Consider the following 15,066-nt stretch of genomic DNA (forward strand, 5'->3'; position numbering starts at 1 on the left):
CAGGGAAGTTTGTATAAGTACAGAAAAATGTCACTGAAGCAGAAAACTTGTTTGTTTTTTTAGATCCAAAGTCAATGAGCAGTTGAAGTACCTTCCTTTTTTGTTGTTTACAAGTAGTAGGAGGGGATCAAATGAATCACATTAAATAAAAGAGTTCAACCAAAAAGCAAGGCTCTGGTTCACTGATCCAACTTCTTCCTGCTGCTGCTCTCCATTTCAAACAGCTTAATAGCACCAACAGTGTCTCACAGTCGCCACAAACTGGATTGGAAAAGTTCCTCAAAATCCGCTAAAGGATAAGAATATATTTTAGGTCTGTAATGTTACCTTATTATCAGCTCATAGACTAAACCTGCTATTATGTTGAGACATTTCTGGGTTTAAGGCTTCACGAAAAACCACGACTAAGGTCACACATGATCAGTCCACTAATCTGTGTTTCTGTTAGTGCTGTTCAGAGATCTGATTGGAACAGATTTGGTTGTTAAAAGGCTTAAATGAAATGTAAACAAAGAGCTAATTATATAGTTTCATAACCATAGGTTGCAATCAGCAACAGGCTGATTATTATGGCCTACAGTTGCAGGTTTATGGGAACTAATCAGCATTAATATTGTAGAAATAGTTTATGATTTAACTAAAAAAATGCAAATGTTTAGTTCCCCTATAGGTAATTTGAGTTCCTTTGAATGTCTGTTTTGTCTTTGACATCAGTACTATTCTTGTGTGTTTCCATGGATATCAGACCTCTTATCAGTATTGTAATTGACTTGTTACCGGATCCAGACACTCTCAGCCATGGTCCACTTGTTTCCCTGACATTCAAAGGCATTCCAGGAGCTTAGCCTGTTCCTGGGGCCATTTGGTGCATTTCCTAGGATCGTTTTCTGTCCGAATTTTAACCATTTCTCCATAAATTTCAGGTTTAGATAAAGAGAATCAGTAAAGATGAGACAGAGACACATTAAAAAATAAAAAAAACGTCTATTATGAACAAGCAGACACTAAAAACCCCAGTGTAGGTAATTATAGGCAGCGTTAGATAAACATGGAGTGAGAGGGTTTTAAATGAGAACAAAAAAACACCAGCTGAGATGTGATGCCTTAAGATCAACTGCTGTGCTAAATACCTTCTGGAAAAAAAAAAGGTTTATGACTAAGATCAACAAAAGAATGGAGGAGGACCATCTCTTTGTTCTTTTATCTAGAACCAAAAAGAGCAGATAGAACAGATCTTATTTTATTTCACGAGGACCAAATATAGAGGCTGAGATGGATTAAAATCAACCTTCTGGAAAGGCCCTGATCTCAACCTGTTAAATATTTATAGGCCGCTGCTTAAAAGCTGGATCAGCAGCAGGAAAGCAGCCAGTTTAAATAAATTCCTATCGATTCCTCAAGGAACTTCCAGCGATAATCATAAAAGGAGTTTACTGATGCCATAGGAAGCACACATTTCCTCAGACATAGCTTCTTTAAAGAACTGGAATACAACAAAAGAAAACATTTTCAACATTTTATTCAATAAAACAAAACATCCCCAAACCAGTGAAGGTTGTGCTTTTCCTTTCCTGTTTTCATCGTCTCTGCAGACGATATTTGCTAAGTTTTTAAGGTATATTTTAGTTGGCCATGTAAATGATTAACAATAAGCATCACATCCTTATCGGTGTAAAACTATCTCTGTGTTTCATTTCTGTAGTTAACTGGTTGGAGTTGCTTTTCTAGAATGCACTTCGGTCATAGTTACAGATATTTTATTTGTTAAGATCAGTTTAATAATTATCGCTGACTTTTGCAGCTCTTCCTAAAAGAGGATTTAGGATTCAGTACAAGCTGTGGTCATAAAACAAGTCAGAACATGTCTTCTTTTTTAAGCTTGAGGGTTTAACCCTCTGTGACTTTTAAGAAAAAAAAATATAAAACTTCATAGAGTTATTTCTTATTAGTGCAAAACGCGCTTCTGTTACACTTAAACATTCTTCACTCAGACTGTCCCCCTCTTTGGTGGTGGAGTGCAGCAGGCGACAAGGCAGGGCGAGGATACTGCCATCCTCACTTCAAAGCACTGTCACTCCATCAGGGAGAGGAGCTTTCCTTGGCTCCAGGGTCCCTCCATCCTCCGAAAGTCTTCTCCAGGTAGAGGGACACAGCCAGAGTTAGCCGGTCCTGGAGTTTCCCGCCCACGACCTGCACGCCTAGAGGAAGACCTTCCTCATTCAGACCCAGAGGACACTGGGTAACCGGCAGCCCGAGGATGTTCAGAATACCTGAAGAGGGAGAAATATCACATAAAGGGTTGCTCATCTTGAAGAGGATCAATGTGAAAAGTTAAAACCATAAGGATTAGGGCAATATGGAAAGCCCACAAAGTCCAACAATTTTGAAAAGTGTGTTTATGTGGTTAAAGCGTCAGATGGGTGAATTTTTTAAAGCAGAATAAAGCCTCAAAACTAACCAACTTAAAACAAAACTAAACTTTTCTATAGGTGGGTTTATTGTGTTAAAAATAAAGATTATTTAAAACACAGCCTTTTGTTTGAAATCGATGAATATGTTTATGGAAGAAATCCAGAGTTATGAGTGTCACCACTCTAAGACATTATATATAGTTCACATATGTTGAAATGTTATAAATTCTGTATACATTTCATTTAAATATTAGAGCAATGAGCTAATAATAACATTACCTAATGCTCTGCTAAGCTATGCAGGTGCTCAGTCTGCGCTGATGAATCAATGACTACTTTATGCTGAATAACTGAACAGATGTAATCCAGACTAGGGCTGAAATGACTGATCATAATTAATCAACTATTAAAATAATTGTCAACTAATTTGGTAATCCAATGGTCACTCTAAGACAGGCCAATTGTGAAAAAAATAACTACTTACAGTCGCGATTAAGACAAAACTGTAGAAAAAATAACATCATTCCATTCTATCATATATTTATTAATTAATCCATTTTATATATATATATATATCCATTCATCCATTTTACCTGTTTTTTGCTAGTACCAATTGCTATAATATGTGCGATAAAAGCTTTTTTTCTACATTAACTATTTAGGTGTACCTCACTCTAACAAAATTTAAAAAATGTCACCAAAGTGGTTGTTGCCAATGGACCCTTTGGGGCAGGACCACATGTTAGGTTGAACGTAGTTGATTTAGCAGTGGTACGGTCAGGATGTGGCAGCTAGTTTAGCTTAGCTGAGCTTAACCATATTGAAGCATTGATCTTTTCATCCAGAGACGTATGCCTTAATGAGATGGACTTATATCTGACCTGATGACAAAACTCTGTACAAGTGACTTCAGTAAGCCATTATGCCATTTATCTAAAAAAAAATAAAAATAAAAAATAAAAAGTTGATTTCGGGATAGTTGAACTTTAAGCAAGATGGTGCCGTCATGACAAAACTAAAGCATCCTGTCCTTCCCACTTCATCCCAACACATTTTCCCAATACAAAGTGGTGGCATAACAAACATGACATAGAGACTATAAAAATAAAACAAGATTTAACAATCCACATTTCATTGTTTCCCATGATTTTAGAAACACAATGAAGATGAACTGAGAGACAGCGGCTTTAGCTTTCTCTGCTACACCTGAGCGGTAAATCTGGTGTGGTTGATTCTGAGGGGTCAGTTTGCTTACTAACCAGTGTAGGCGAAGTCAAAGGGTCTAAAGAGTGGGTGGTGGTGTTTTGGTGCCACTCTGGGGTGAGACGGGTAAAGCAACACGCCGTCAGTGCCCAGCATTTCATCCAGCTTCCTCTGCAGCTCCTCCTTCTGCTGGATAATGAAAGATGATGGTTTGGTCACCTGGATCATCTCCAGAAGCGCCAACACTAAAAGAGACGACACAAAGCGCACGGCGGAATTCTTAGTAACACCAATAACAACCATGTTAGTGAGCACCAGAACCTTAGCTATTATCTTCTTACTGATAGCAGGCATTGTGTGGTTGGATTTTCCCACCAATCTTTTCAGCAGCTCCCAGAGAGCCCACGCTGGTCGACCCGGTTCCCCCATCAGCTCAGCAAAAGCCGTCGGAGTCTGAAGGAGGAAGATAGAAACATTTACACACACTACTCAAAAAAATTAAAGGAACACTTTGTAATCAGAGTATAGCATCAATTTAATCAAATTTCTGGGATATTGATTTGGTCAGGTAAGTGGCAGGGAGGAGATTCCAAGAGACAGGCAGTTACTCCAGGAGAGCTGGACAGGGCCGTAGAAGGTCTACAACCCATAAGCAGGAGCAGTATCTGTTCCTTTGTGCAAGGAGGAGCAGGAGGAGCACCATCAGAGCCCTACAAAATGACCTCCAGCAGGCCACTGGTGTGAATGTCTCTGACCAAACAATCAGAAACAGACTTCACGAGGGTGGCCTGAGGGCCCGACATCCTCTAGTGGGCCCTGTGCTCATTTCTCGGCACCGTGGAGCTCGATTGGCATTTGCCACAGAACAGCGGAAATTGGCAAGTCCGACACTGGCGCCCTGTGCTTTTCACAGATGTGCTCAGGTTTAACCTGAGCACATGAGACAGACGTGAAAGGGTCTGGAGAGGCCGTGGAAAACGTTATGCTTCCTGTAACATCATTCAGCATGACCAGTTTGGTGGTGAGTCAGTGATGGTCTGGGGAGGCATATCAATGGAGGGAAGCACAGACCAATGTAGGCTAGACAACGGCACCCTGACTGCCATTAGGTGTTGGGATGAAATCCTTGCACCCATTGTCAGACCCTATGCTGGTGCAGTGGGTCCTGGGTTCCTCCTGGTGCACGACAATGCCAGGCCCTCACGTGGTGAGAGTATGCAAGCAGTTCCTGGAGGATGAAGGAATTGATACCATTGATTGGCCCCCATGCTCGCCTGAGCTAAATCCAATAGAACACCTCTGGGACATTATGTTTCGATCCATCCAACGCCGCCAGGTTGCACCTCAGACTGTCCTGGAGCTCAGTGAAGCCCTGGTTCAGATCTGGGAGGATATACCCCATCTGTCGTCTCATTAGGAGCACGCCCCGACATTGTCAGGCATGCATACACGCACGTGGGGGCCATACATATTACTGGATACCATTTTGAGTTGTTGCAACGAAATTTCAGCATAATTGACTTGCGTGCCACATAATTTTTTTACTGTAATTTTTGGGCTGTCTTTGAATTCAGCCCTCTGTAGGTTGATCATTTTCATTTTCTTCAAATGATGGGGCATCCGTTTGTTCCTAACACATAACCTAGTCCATATCAGTATAAATAAATAGCAGGATTTTGATCCCCATTGAGATCTGATGTGTTTTGAAAGTGTTCCTTTAATTTTTTTAGCAGTGTAGAGATATATCTAAATATATATATATCTATATATATATATATATATATATAATTATTATTTATTAAACATATTATATATATAATACATATACAATGTATTTATACTTATACAATAAAATGGGACAAAATTAAAAATAACTTCCAGACACTGTATGCACATTTTTCTACTACAGCAAGTAGTTCACAAACACCTGTGAATGAGTCACAGCATGGATTTAAAAACTTATCAGATTAACTGATGGACTGTGAACTCCACAGAGACGCGTGTGTTTCTGTGGGCCTTCAGAAAGCGGAAACGTTTTACATGGTTGGGTTACATTAAATGACACAGTTACAGTGAGGTTTAGTGGATGTGTCGAACATTTTAAGTCCAAGCTGGTAGGGAAGTAACTTTCTCTAAGGGGTTTAAATGAGACTACCTCATACCCGTGTTTAACTGTGGTATGCAGTATGCTGCCGGCTAAACAGATTAGGTGGCATTTCTGGGTAGCAGACTACAATAGGTGCTGTGACTGAATAAAACTGATTAGCTATACCATAAAAATGCAGATTAACAAACATACAGATAAATATCTGTGTATAATTCATATATGGACGGCTCTATGTATAAAGTTTACAACGTTTTAGGTAAAGTACGACCCTTTTAATTCTTCATCACAACATTCACCTTTTTTCATTCCAATGGATGGATGGAATAAAGAATAGTTAAATTTTCATACTTTTCCAAGCAACTAGGGCTGGATGATTTATCGTTAAAAAAAAAAAAAAAAAGGCTCGCAATCAGAATATTTGGGTTTAAATCAAATGATGACAGACAGGTAAATTTACATTGCAAATTGTGTCATTCCCACAGCACTACTGGAAATTTTTCAGTCATATTGAAGGCCGTCTCCCTCAATGACTGGACCAGGCTGCAGTGTTTTGGCCATAGACTTCATCTGGCAATGGGTGAGCTCCTTTATAAAGTCACAACAGGAACAATAAGGCACTGCATTGCATTTGGAACACCACAGTAATTAGGCCTAGGTTATTACTATAACTACTAAAACTCGTAGTAATCACAATATATTATGATTTTGAACTACCTTTTCAATAGGTTGGTTTTTTGTTAAATATTATTTGGGCAAAAAAAATATTGTGATCTCAATTTTAAGCATGATTCGTATTTTTCCCAGAATCGTGCAGCTCTACTGCCGACACGATCAATAAAAAGGTTTTTCTGTTTTTACATTAAACAACAAACAAACACAGCTATGTGCTCTTCTGTTATCTCTCTTTCATCATTACACAAATAATCTTAATCTAAACATCTGTGTGACTAAGAGCTTCTATTTACTCCACATAAGAGAATCACTGGAGGATCAAAGTAACTCATAATACAGGACGTCCTGTGAGCTGATAAAAACATGCTTCTCAGTGCATCAGGTCCATTATTTTTTCCTAATCTCACTGGTTCAATAATTCAGATAAAAAGCTCAGGATAATAAATGAGGTGCATGAAAAACTAAAAGTCAGATTAAATAAGGTACAAATGAAGCAAAAAAAGAGAAAAGGAACTCCATCATCTTTCCTTAATACACCTCTTCGCATCCAAATAGCCACCAAAAGGAGCTTTATTTGATAAGAGACACCTTTTATTCCTCGGTTTCAGAAGGATCAAATTCTAGCAGAAGGGTTTGATCATTTTTACCAATACAGTACAGTGTAGAAGCTGCCAATTACCTTCCCCTCCTTGTCAGGGAGACCCATGTACGTATCCCAGATCTGGAAGGAGTAACGCAGCTCAGGTAAACACACCTCCTGCACTTTAACTCCAAGGTCGGCCTCCAGACGCTCTGCCACCTGCAAACAAACAGTAATTATATATCAAAGCACAACTTGAGGCGCGAGCTAGATATCTGTATGCGTTATATGGGAGAGACGATGGAAGCGCACCTTCCTCTGGATGTCCAGCAGCTCTTTGCTGACAGGGTACGTGTAGGCAGAGCCGCCATCATGAGGAATGGAGAAGAACCGCAGCTTCTTCAGGTCAACCTCTGTGTCTAAGGACAGCCTGGTTGGACACATGGAAAGGATTAAATCACTGATTGAAGATTTAGAGCATCCTGTAGTTGGTTGGGGAGCACAACTGAGCTCAGCTAAATTATAGTGAAGTAAATCAGTCTTTCCTCCTTTAATCGACCAAAAATACTGTAGAGTGCTTAATTTTTTTTAACCAAACACAGAAATATGTTTTACTGGGAGTTAATTTATCAGTTTCAAAATAAAGTTCTTAGGGTCTTATTGCGTGATGCTACAGAGAGCAATAAATCCATTTCCAGAAAATTAAGTTAGAATTCAGTTAAACTGACAGCTGTAAGAACAGTTAACATGTTTCCTACTTGTGAGCGTTGCGTCCTGCCATGATCTTGAGCATGGGCAACAGGTCCTCAGCGTAGCGGCACATGGGACCAGAGCTGAGGTACTCCCCCTGCCTGCCAGAGGTGGGGGGGTACTGGTTCTCACAGGACACCACGCCTGAAACACAGAACCAGCTCTGAGCTCCACTTTTAACCCTTTCAGGGAAGCCTTAAACAGGATGTCCCTCAACCTCGCTCTCGTTTCTCTGCACCTGAAGGACAATCTGACCAAGGTTGTGGTCTAGGTTTTATGCAAAGATTTATTCAAACTTTTCGAAGTAGAGTTTGTCATTGATCATTTCTTGCTTTAAGCCTGTAAGGCGGCAATGTGAGAAGAAGATCTGTCGAGTTCTCCTTTACTTAAAGGGATACTGAATAAGAAATAACTGCTATCTAGCAGTGAATTCTGAGTATTTAACTAAAGAACACTAAACCCTAGTAGCTTACTGCCTCAAACACATACAGTGGAAACGGTAACCTCAACAATGCATATGTAACCATGTCATCCGATACTTAATGGAGTTTTAACTCAGCTGAAGAAGTTCATGATTTCTCAAATATTGCAGACTGTATTGGATCACTATTGAGATTTTTGCATAAGTGAAAATGAAAACATAAATAAATAAATAGAGTACGTAGGAATAGGAATAGGAACGTAGCTATAACTTTGCACCAAACACCAACTGTTATCAAAATGTATATATTGTTCTACAACAACATTCAGGTTAGGTTTGCAGGATCTACTGTTATGTTTTCTATAGTAACATAGAAATAAAGTCTAATTAAATGGAATGGAAAAAGTTTAGCTTCATGCCAATTTAGGTGGTACGGTTCACTTACTGGCCAAGGAGAAACATGGTAACTTCATGGTTTTCTTTCCTTACCCCCTTCCACCTGGAGAAGGCTTGCCTGATGTTTATACTTTTCTATTTTAAATGTTTTCAGATTCATTGTCTTCTAACTACTCTCTTGCTTTCTTGCGGATGTTTTCCAACAACCTCAATAAGTTGTTGCATTCATGCTGATTTTGCAGTCAGTTAAATAACATGCTGCAGTCAGTTTTGCACACCTCTGATGTTACTATTTTCAAGTATCAATTACTTTAAAAATGTCCATAGCTGTATATTGGTTATTTATTCTCCAGGTGCACAGTTTCATATTGTTAAAACACTTTCCAGCACAGTATTTAATTCTTTATATTTTAACTCTTCACTAATATGTCATTCTTATGAATTTTTTCTAAGGTTTATATTTGTGTGACCATTTTCGCATAATCTTTTTGCTGCTGTAAACATCAGGATTTCCCCGTTGTGGGCCAATAAAGAGATTTTCTTTTCAATGTAGAAGCTGTTCCTTGTGCTCCTGCTGCATATTAATGGTCCTGCATTGTGCTGTATTGTGTTAGCATCTCCAAATGATTTTCACCCCCACCTCTCAATCATACTGAACCACCAACCAGGGGAAAGACATTGTAATTCAGGTGTAAGTACTTTTATTCCTGGTGCCTGTACTTTCAAGATAGACTGTCATGACGCTTCGCAAACAGGTGACCAGTCTTATGTATAAACCAATATAAACTCCCTTGCTTATAAAAATGTATCAGATTATTAGTGGAGGTAATAACACACCAATAATAACACAAATGTTAAAAAAGGAGTTGTTACACAGCGTCCCTTTAAAATAAATCAATGCTGACATCCTAGAACTATCTCAAAATATGAAACTGTGACTGACAGATAAATCAGTGAGTTTAAACACGTCTCTGAAAGACATTAGTACAAATTCAGCAGATACTTTTCACCCATACGTTTTATTTAAAATCTAAATGGAAACAGGATGCAGCCATCATAAAACTATCAGGCAGCTTTTCTTACCTGGGGTGGTTTTATGGCCGAATACACCATTGAAGAAACAGGGCATTCTGATGCTGCCGCCGATGTCCGAGCCCACACCGATGACCGCTCCTGCTGCAGCCAGGATGCTGCCCTGTCCCCCTGAGGACGCAGGACAGCCCGTTTCTGTCTGTCCCTTAAATAGAAAACTAAAAAGCAATCTGTCTTTATGATTTCCTTGAGCTGACTCTGTAAATTGCCTCGAGACAACATGTAGGCGCTATATTAAGAAATTGAATTGAACAATATAATCGAATCATGTCTGGAGACACAGGAAGTGGCGCCCTAACGATGATCTAAAAGCTCCTCCACTGAGAAAAACAACAAGACGTTCTTTTAAGGCCGGCTGCTGACCTGAGCTGCCCCCGGGGATCCTCTCCAGGTCGTACGGGTTACACGTGATCCCGTACAGGTGGTTGTGAGACTCAAACCACATGCACAGCTCGCTGGTGTTGGTGACGCCCAGGGGTATAGCACCGGCTCTCTTTAGGTGAGCCACAGTGGGAGCGTCGACTGAGGACACGACTCCTTGCCTGGACATCAATCCTGTCGTCAGGGGCATGCCTGCAGGATGGACACACGTTAACAGCAGCCTCTACAAGGATATAGGCAATATGGAGGTGTGTGTGTTAAAAGTAGTAGTTACCTTGGAGGGAAAATGACTCTTTGACAGATAGAGGGACACCCAGAAAGGGAAGTCTGTCCTCCAGCACCTCCTCTCCTCCCGTCTCCTCCTCTATCAGCTTATCGACTTGAGCAGCCTCCTGGAGGGCAGCTGCAAACCTAAAGAAGAGATCATTCAATGGTTTTTTTGTTGTAGTTCCAGATATTAAGTCTATTACCTTCTCTTCAGAGTCTTCCATAAATAGAAAAAAAAAATGCATAGTTCAATATGTATTTTATCGTATTAAAGCCTGAAGCTTCAAAGTGTTATAAATAAGATTTTAAGTGACAAACTCAAAGTAGCCATAGAAGTAAAATAGGAGGGAAATAACATGCCTGTTTTATTCATTTAAACAATAATAGCTCTGACACTTGTAAATAAAGTCCCTGATTTGGTAAACTGAGCCAGTTTGAAGGCAAAACTCTATGTAGGCTGGAAACCAACACTGTAGATAACCCTGAACTCTGTGGTGAAACATGGCGGCCGCATCATCATACTGGTGGGTACTGGTGAGTGCTTTTCACCATCAGGAACAAGCAATGGGAAGACGAATGGAGCCAAGTACAGGAACATCCTGAAAGAACACCTTAATACTGGGACATAGGTTCACCTTATAGCAGGACAGCAGCCACAAACATACAGCCAGAGCTGAAATAAATTAATGTAGATCAAAGCATATTCTTCTGTTAGGATGGCCTAGTTCAAGCATAGATCTAAGTCCAGCTGAAATGATTTGTAAGTCTACATCTTTATAGATGCTTTATCACAGTCTGACTGAGCTTGAACAATTTTGATAATAAAAAGAGAATGTCAACTTATAGATCAAATAAGATAGCTTATTAACCTATAGAGTGATTATAACTACAACCTACTCATGCTTTTGTCTATTAATAAACCAAATGAAGAAGGGTTTCGACAAGCTATGTATGCAAAAATTAAAAGATCAGAAAAATCCACAGACAGTTGCAAAAGTCAAAAAGGAGTGAAGATAACATGCTTCTTCCTTACCTGTCTTTCACCACAGCATTAATGAACGGATTCACCTCCTGAGTCCTGTCTATGTAAGCCTGCACCACCTCCACACTGGACACCTGCAGATACACAACATTTAGACCAGAAAAGGGAGTTTATATGACCCTATTAAAGACAAACAAAGCACAAATCAATGCAAATTAATACCACAGCAACTATTAACTAGATTTGTTTTTATTCGCCTGTAAAAATGGATGAGGTATTCTGCTTCAAATATCTACAACACTTTATTATTTCCAGTTCTAACCAACAAATATTCAACAACAGTGGAGAAACTCTGTTTTCAGGTTAAGGTCTTCTGAGTTTTTATCTGCATTATCTGAAGTTTTTATCTGACCCCTGTGTGTCAAAATGACCTGTAAGTGAAGTTGTTGTTTTAACAGAAACTCTAGATCCCAGAGAATAAGGATGTTTCTGATGAGCAAACAGCAGCACAGGTGTGCTGCCACTCAACAGGTGCAGCCGTTACTGCTCTATAACCGGTCAACTAACTGCCGAGGCAATAGAAAAACGGCTGATTATTAGTAATATCAGCTCATATTTGCTTATGTACATTAAAAAGAGAGCTTATTGGTATAACAGTGTGTGTCCAGTCTGATTGAGTTGGGTACACACCTCTTTTCTCCGGATTTTCTTAGCGAGCTGCGTCGCTGACTGGAGCAGCAGGGGGTTAATGACGGGCGGCAGCTTCTTCTTCGCGGAGGCTGCGGTTGTCCTGAAAAACTGAAATATCGTGAAGAAGAAGGTGGCGACAGCTCTGAAGAGCCACGCCTGAGCCTTTTCCAGGAGGCTCAGAGCCATGTTTTCCACCGCGGTTTGGAGGACGGAAGGTCAACGGCTGCTCGAACGCTGAGAGCCGCTCCTGATGTGGAGCACCTTGTTCCTGCTAGTCAAGATGGCGCAGGTTAGAGAGAGTGAGAGAGAAACCGGATGTTTGGTGATAGATGTCAAAATAAGATAAAAAACAATAAATAAGGTCGAGTAGTAGTAATAATAATTGTATTATTGCAATGAAAAATATTATAACTTCTATTGTATTATTTTAAAAATGTATAATACATTTTCTATTGAATAGTCGTACATGTTTCTTATATAAAATACGAAAAATATGTTGTTTTTTTAATTATTATTATTATTATTATTATTATTATTATTATTATTATTATTATTATTATTATTATTATTATTATTGGAGTATATTTATAAACTTAAATGTAAACAAGGATAGAGATACGTTAAAAAAAGTATCTACTTATATTGAGAAACTGTTTTATTTTGAAAGTCCCTACCGGGATGTATTGTGAAGCATTACATCAATTAACTGAGGTACAGTAGCAAACGTCATCTTTAAGTTAAAAGTTTAGCCTTGAAGTAATGCTAATATTAAAGAAGTTTTGTTTCTTGTTTTTCAATCTTTTATTATAAAAATCAAGTTGAACTTTGGAAGATTGGACTTTCTTTAATAAACAATTAGGTACTTTTTAATTTCCAGTAAGCAGCAGCAATGTATCCAGTGCTGCTGCCTTAATGGTTGTTCCAGTGCTTTCAGTGTGTATGTTTTTCAGTTTTTTAACATTATATTAATATAACCATATATAATGACTAATACTGAAATAAAGCAGATTTTCTTTTTCTTTCTCTTTAAAAGTCATGGGCGCTTCTAGACAGGAGCCACAAAACAAATCAAACATATACTAAGTTATCACACCAGTATATTTATATGAATGCCAACAATAACAAACATTATAAAAACACTTTATAAAAACAAAAACATAATTTCATGTAAAGGTTTACTTTTTGTACATAAACCTTGCCCTTCTGAGGCTTTGTGAAGGCAAATCTGTGTTTTGCATGGTCGAATATGGTGTCACAAACCTAAAATAAAATAATGTACCAGTTTAATAATGAAGAAGCTATTAGTCAGCTTTATGGATTATTTTTTTATATATATAAAAACTATTTATCTTTTGAGAATGTGTTTATTTAAAAGCAACTATGCAAATTAACAAACACCTAGAAAAAGTACACTATATTATATTATTTTCCATGTGGATCCCAGATTGTTCATGGAGTCTTCTCAGTTCCAAGTTAGAATCAGAGGCCCTGAAGCCAGAAATGATTTGTAAAATTGGAAGTTTCCCATTAGGCACACAAAAAATCTATGCAAGAACCTATTTCTGTTGAGTCGCGTTTTATAGTATTGATTCTAAGTGTAATGTTAGGTTTATTCTTTATACATCATGTGCATTGTTACTTTGTTAGCCAGATTAGACAGAGTAGATGGCCTTCCTTCACATTGTGGATGTCACGATGTGTACAGAGGTCATCTAATCAAGACAGCCTTCGTGTCTTTAAGAGTAGCCTACACAGGATATGGGCACATCTTGGAGCCGGTCTGATAGAGGAGGGCTATCTGTATCTGTAACCCTGAAGCATAGAAGCAAGCTGCATGAAGTTCAAGACATGGATGGCGTGTCAGTTTCTGATACGGACAGCTAAGCATCCACATGATGCAACACAGACTCAGAAGGTATATAAGAAGCAGGAGATGACCTTAATCGGGGCTCAAACTTTGCCCGACGCTCGCGGACGTGATTTTTGAGACCACAGCTGTGCAAGCTCTAAGCATTTATCTCTGTCCTGTAACGACCTGATCTGGAATAAACTCTGTCATTTTTTACTCCTGTTTTTATGTTTTGCGAACATTAGTCAATTAGACTATAAACTTTGCACAGAAATGACCTAAGCTGTCTTTATTTCGATATAATAGTTGTAAACAGAAGAATATGTCACCTGTAAGCTCTGGAAAATACACCAACAGCTACAGAGAGAATTTTATGGAGAGAATTTTGTTTTAAAATAGATTTGTGTTTGTCAGCTGTTGTGCAATAGGATTCTAACAAAGCCAAAGAGTAAAATCTAAAGAAATAACATCTCTTAAATAATTTTATAACAAACTTTAATATGAATTATGTTATATTCATTCATGCTCCATATTTTGATTCAGAAATGTAGATTTTATCAATCCTTTATTATAGTTCTTCTAACAACTACCCTGAACTTAACAAAACTGTTTGTCTGTCTGCTTGTTTTAGTCAATTTCTACGTTTCAAAGTCAGGATAGTGATTGAATCTGATAAAACACTGATACCATTTTATATTCTGGGCATTTGTTGATTTTGGAGGAGGAATTCAATTCAACTCATTGCATTCAAAGTAACCTACAGGGTGATTAGAACACCTTTAAAAAAACCTGCTATAATCAAATCACAAAATCAAATATTATTACAGTGAGGTTCTGGGATCTTTCTTAGGAAGGTAGATGCTGTATTTTTTATTCACAGCAGTCAGAAGAAGTAACTTTATTCTTTTTTTTAAACAAAAATATCCAATTCTGTGACTCCTGACCCCAGTGATGTCTGATGGAAGCAGCTCCATAGAGGGAACAAGCCTCCTGCAGTAATTGTCAGTGGCCGCTAGAGGGAAGCATAGCTAAAGAAACTTCAACCCTTCTGTAATGAAAAAGAGGAATTAAGAGGAAGAGGAACCACTGCAATGCAGCTTGGCTTTAGTGGAGAATCCATACTGATTTAGCTGCATGACAGATCTGCTGATTATGCAGGTTTTACCTCTACTTCTTTCTTTCTTTCTTTCTTTCTTTCTTTCTTTCTTTCTTTCTTTCTTTCTTTCTTTCTTTCTTTCTTTCTTTCTTTCTTTCTTTCTTTCTTT

The 15,066-nt window shown here is 38.5% G+C and overlaps 1 protein-coding gene across 1 annotated transcript; it reads right to left on the reverse strand.

Annotated features, from left to right (window-relative positions):
* Window positions 1–1,809: 1,809 nt before the first annotated feature.
* faah2 (fatty acid amide hydrolase 2) lies at window positions 1,810–12,215 on the reverse strand. The gene is made up of 11 exons (XM_015375452.1): window positions 11,953–12,215; window positions 11,314–11,396; window positions 10,288–10,424; window positions 9,996–10,205; window positions 9,624–9,743; window positions 7,732–7,867; window positions 7,286–7,403; window positions 7,073–7,192; window positions 3,956–4,067; window positions 3,671–3,859; window positions 1,810–2,270 (listed from the first exon to the last, which is right to left on the reverse strand). Exons 1-11 carry the CDS (start codon window positions 12,136–12,138, stop codon window positions 2,080–2,082), a joined length of 1,602 nt encoding a protein of 533 aa, XP_015230938.1. The 5' UTR covers window positions 12,139–12,215; the 3' UTR covers window positions 1,810–2,079.
* Window positions 12,216–15,066: the final 2,851 nt, after the last annotated feature.

The sequence above is a fragment of the Cyprinodon variegatus genome, unplaced genomic scaffold (genome assembly GCF_000732505.1).
Source record: "Cyprinodon variegatus isolate N-32 unplaced genomic scaffold, C_variegatus-1.0 Scaffold119, whole genome shotgun sequence".
NCBI lineage: Eukaryota > Metazoa > Chordata > Actinopteri > Cyprinodontiformes > Cyprinodontidae > Cyprinodon > Cyprinodon variegatus.